The 4,719-nt window shown below is 38.8% G+C and overlaps 1 protein-coding gene across 1 annotated transcript; it reads right to left on the bottom strand.

Moving 5' to 3' along the window:
* Positions 1-207: 207 nt before the first annotated feature.
* Positions 208-2,490, bottom strand: TMEM215 (transmembrane protein 215). Its single transcript, XM_082243950.1, has one exon. The coding sequence runs from the start codon at positions 2,093-2,095 to the stop codon at positions 1,415-1,417; it is 681 nt and encodes a 226-aa protein (XP_082100076.1). The 5' UTR covers positions 2,096-2,490; the 3' UTR covers positions 208-1,414.
* Positions 2,491-4,719: the final 2,229 nt, after the last annotated feature.

Here is a 4,719-nt window from a genome sequence, read left to right as displayed (position 1 = left end):
TTATAAATGAATAAGATTAACCCTTGGTCAGTATTAAGTACTAGCCACACACCCAGGTATATATATATATATATATATATATATATATATATATATATATATATATATGTACACTAAAGCACAACACTTCAAAGCATGGCATTTATTAAAATTTTCATTTATCAATACAAATACTAGAGTAATTTATAGGCAAGCATCATACTGTACTATTTATTAAAGAAGCCTACAAGTTACAAACAGTTAATAGACTTGAAGTATATAGTCAATAATTATTAAGAGTGCATATGTTATTCCTAGTAAGGAAAAATCATACAAATGAAAATGTATGGAAGCTCCTAACACTGTCTTGCATCAGCACATTATTGGGATTCATTACCAGAAATAGTTTTTAATATGTTGGCACTTGCAGTAATATAAAACTTGCATAATTTAAAGCTGATTTATGAAAACTAGTAATGAATCCATGCTATGTTTTCTTTTATATGGTCGTTTTATATCGTTGGTACTGATTGATGGCTCTGGGCAACTGCTCCACCTTTGCTTTAATTTTCATAAATCAATATGACTGTATACCATAAAAAAGAACTTACAGATTTTTATAGCCACCAAATAATATAGGGAACTTTGGAGCAGATTTCTAAAAACTGTAGCATCTAATACACAGAAATGCTTTCTCTAGCAACCAGTTAGTGTCCACCTTTGCTTCCAACTTCCATCATATCTTCTAGCACAGGTTAGAGATAAAGTGAACTATGGCCAAAGATTTTTTTTTTTCAATATAACTGTTCTAAATGACATGCATGTTTTTAAACACTATCATATTTTAGGAAACATATAAAAAATGAATCTGGTGATAATTCTCATTTAAAAAAAAAATCATCAGAAGTCATGAGAATTAGCAGCAGCATCCCACTGGTTAAATGACAATTATTATTGAGGATTATACCATTTATCAGTAAATGTCTGTTAGCAAATCATTGCATTGCTAAGCTTCAACTTAGAATTGCCAGGAAGGTATGGGTACCTGTTTCTCCACATGTAGTAATAATATAGGTCATACATGATTTATAAAAACAAAAGTGTTGTGGCAGCAACTTATCATTCAGCATATTGGTGTATTGTCAGTGTGTTTTGCAGTTAGCCTGAGCTGTTAACCCTGCCTGTTGACCTGTCGGTGATCGGTCATGCTTTCTGCGCGCATGTCCAGCTCCATAGCAAGGCACTGTGTTTGGCCAGAACTATCAAAAAAGGAAACAGGAGACCCACGACCCTAGACATGCTGATCTGCAAAAACACACCTTCAGCAGGAGACTGCCAGACATAAGCACCTGTATTGTTTTCGACAAGGCTTGGATCAGTCATGCAGTGCAAAAACATTCTTGTATAGTGTGTATATGTGCATTATTATTAGGTTTTAGACAATGGTCTCTTGGTCCCAGTTCACTTCTGTTGGTTTTACATAACAGCAATACCTGTTATAAGAATTGTCCCCTCCTTGAGGATAGGCACCTGCATCACTGTCTCTTGGATCTAATGTAACTTTCTCCTCTGTAACAGTGTATATTATTCGGTCCGCAGTAATCTTTTTATCAAAAACTGAGCATGTGTTATGGTTCTCTACTCCTCCTGGTAATGTGTTTGTAGAATGACATTGGTCCTGGCATTTAAGCCCCTCATCTCCATCTCCCTTCATAGTAAGCGTCCTGGAATCCCCTATGGTGGTGATTTTGTTAGACTCACAACCCTCGTCTTTTTCCTTTGGTTTAGATTTTTTGTCCAGCTCATTTGAACTCCCCTTGCCGGACTCCATATCAGATGGGGTCTTCAGAAGTTCTACGTTCTCCTTGTCTTTTCCCTTCTTACAGCAGCAGGTACAGTATTTATAAGGCCATTTTGTACAACCATCTGTCCTCCTTGCCAGAGTTATAGCTGCCACTCCAGGTAGAAAAATGGCTGGCCCTATTGCAATCAGTGGAATGGATCCCAACGTCTCCCCTTTAAATCCAGAAACCGTAAACATGAAACCAAATACAAGAAATATGCTCACCAAGGCCACCACCAGTCCAGTACGTGGGTTGATATCATCTGGTCTCATGTCTTTACACCATCAGAATGTACTTTTTGACCGGCGGCACATCAGCAGCTCCTCTTGTTTGGAGACCAGCAAACCACACTGTTTTCAAAAACCATTAAAGAAACAAAAAGCACCACTCCTTAATTACAGGTCAAACTCTTTCCTTAATAACTCCGCAAAAGACACCAGACTGGAGCTGTTTCTGACCCTTGCATTATTTGTTAATAAAATCCAAAGATGTTCGCAGCAACTCTTTTGGGTGGATTATTCACGTGTGAAAGCATTTCTCCTGGAGCAGATTCAGTGCTTGCAGAAAAGTCCACAGAGAGCTTGATGCTGTGTTTCAGATGCCAGCAGACTGATATCTTGCATGTGCTCAAACTGCTTGAATGGAAACAGAGACAGTCATCTCTTAATGCAAGAGTATGTGAGAAGCGGGAGGGGAATAGAGAAGGAGCAGAGGAGTGGACTTTAAATACTAGAAACACACAGCACTTAGGAACCTCCTGCCTTAATATTCCGAAACCAGATAAGCAAATTCCTCTTCCCGAGATCCCTCTATTCAAATAAAGGCAATGTTTGCAGCATCCTTTTAACGTACATTACAATTGGAGGGATTAGGGATAACAAGCAAAAGCAGGTGGCAGTACACAATGGCTGTGTGATTCAAATAAACTACAGTTATAATATGTTTTTTTTTTCCTATGAATGTATTAAATATATGAAATAAGCCCAAAAATCATTATACCCTTACGGGACTGATAAATGAATACACTGTATATTTTAAAGCAATGTACTAATCCTTATTCTGTCTTGAAAGTGCTGCTGCAAGAATTTAGACAATAGGCTTTTCTTTGTCAGCGGACTATACAGACCTTAACAGAATGATAGGAACTGGTTATGCTTCCCTTTCTTTGGAAACATGAGCTGCCCTGCATGAACTCATTTAGCCATAGGAGTTCATTGTCTTTGCCATCTGAAGTCTGTCTAGGGGGGAGGGAAGACAAAGGCTGTACACAGGTATGTTGATGGCCGCAATCAATTTTTCACTCGATGTGAGCTCCAATATTTAGGCCATCCTCCAAACAGCTGCTTAAATCCAAAAAGAGCTAGACTGAGACGCATAATGTATTTCTGATGGATAAAATATTTCACATGCTTTTTGGAGTTTAGCTTGCATTTATTCGTTTTACTTGACTCTGAGAAGTCATCATAGCAGTATTGTGACTATTTTCCATTATATTTCTTTATTAAAAGTATAAAACAGTATGTTGCTGCTCCAGATCTGGTATATTAAAACACCAATCTATATGCACAGGCAGATTTTTAGATCTATATGAATAAATATATAGAGATTTTCTAGCTGAAATAGAGGCAGTTAAAAACCATGTGGACCTTTTGTCCTTTTTTGCATAACAGAATTTAAGCTTCTTCTGCTTTTTGCTGCTAAATAAGGTCGTTAAAATGTGTGCAAAAGACTTAGCGCCTTGCCCTAAAGAGAACCAGTCAGTGAAATACACAGCTTTTAGCATACTGCGCACTTTGGCAAAGGCTTTGTGTGCTATTAAAAGTAGGTGGCTGGCTTGTCCAACTAATATATTCAGCTAATGGTCACTTCGGATGGGGAACTGGCTTTCATAGTGCCAGTAAATGGCCAGTAAATTGTTTGTGATCAATTTCCATGTTTGAGAAAGTTAACAAATTCCTTTTTTTAAGAAATCTGGTCATGCACAAGTATGGCTAAATCTGTTACTGATTAGTCACCCAAACCTAGGAAGGAGAGATACACATAAACTGCACATCCAAACCCTTTTCTAGAGTCTCACTGAATCTGTAATTGCTGACTTCTCATTTTGCAAAAGCTAGGGTCCAGGCTGTCATGCAGACGGCAACATCTCTCCATCATCTAACCAATGGCTGATGATTGATGACAACACTTGCTATTAAGAAGGGATTAAGGAGGAGAGGATGCAGCAGGCAGCAGTTTCCAACATGTTTTTTGGAATGAGAAAAGGTACATTTACAAAACTATACTGTCTCCAGCTTAAAGCATTTGTTACAGTAACACGTTATATTTCTGATATAAACCTGCTTTACCATGTACTTGTATGAGAAAATATTCTGTTCTCTTTGTATTGCTTCCTTTATGTGAAATATCTGGTGTTCCAGCTAGTCCCCTTGCTTTCCTATTAAAAACTGACCACGCTAAGCAGGAGAACATACTGTGGTCAGTTATCTAGCTGTGCTGGGAGCTCTGTGTACTCTCCTCCAAAAATCAGACTGTCCTGACACGCCCCCCCCACACACAGCCTTTCACTGGGAAGCTCAGACTGCTGCTGTTGCTTCTCCTCCCCTGAGCTCTTGCAGCAGGGGAAACAGAAATAATGTGATTACTTATAAAAAATGGGAAAAAAAAGGTATTCATAATATTTTTTATATCTATACAAAAATGTTTTACCTTTTTATTTATATTTTAACCTGTTCCGGACCGCCCGCCGCAGATATACTGCGGCAGGCAGCCCCTCCTGCGCAAACCAACGTAGACCTATGTCGGTTGCTTGCCTGTTGCTAGGGGGCGAGGGTGCTCCCGCCCCCATTCATCAGCGGGGACTCCGATGCACAGGCCCAGCAGCTCCGATTGCCAC

This window comes from Pelophylax lessonae, assembly GCF_965119305.1.
Source record: "Pelophylax lessonae genome assembly, chromosome: 1".
Taxonomy (NCBI): domain Eukaryota; kingdom Metazoa; phylum Chordata; class Amphibia; order Anura; family Ranidae; genus Pelophylax; species Pelophylax lessonae.
This window is presented reverse-complemented; position numbering and strand designations above follow the sequence as displayed.

Coding starts and splice junctions, on each gene's coding strand:
- TMEM215 (XM_082243950.1), bottom strand. CDS start 2,095: ATGAGACCAGATGATATCAACCCACGTACTGGACTGGTGGTGGCCTTG.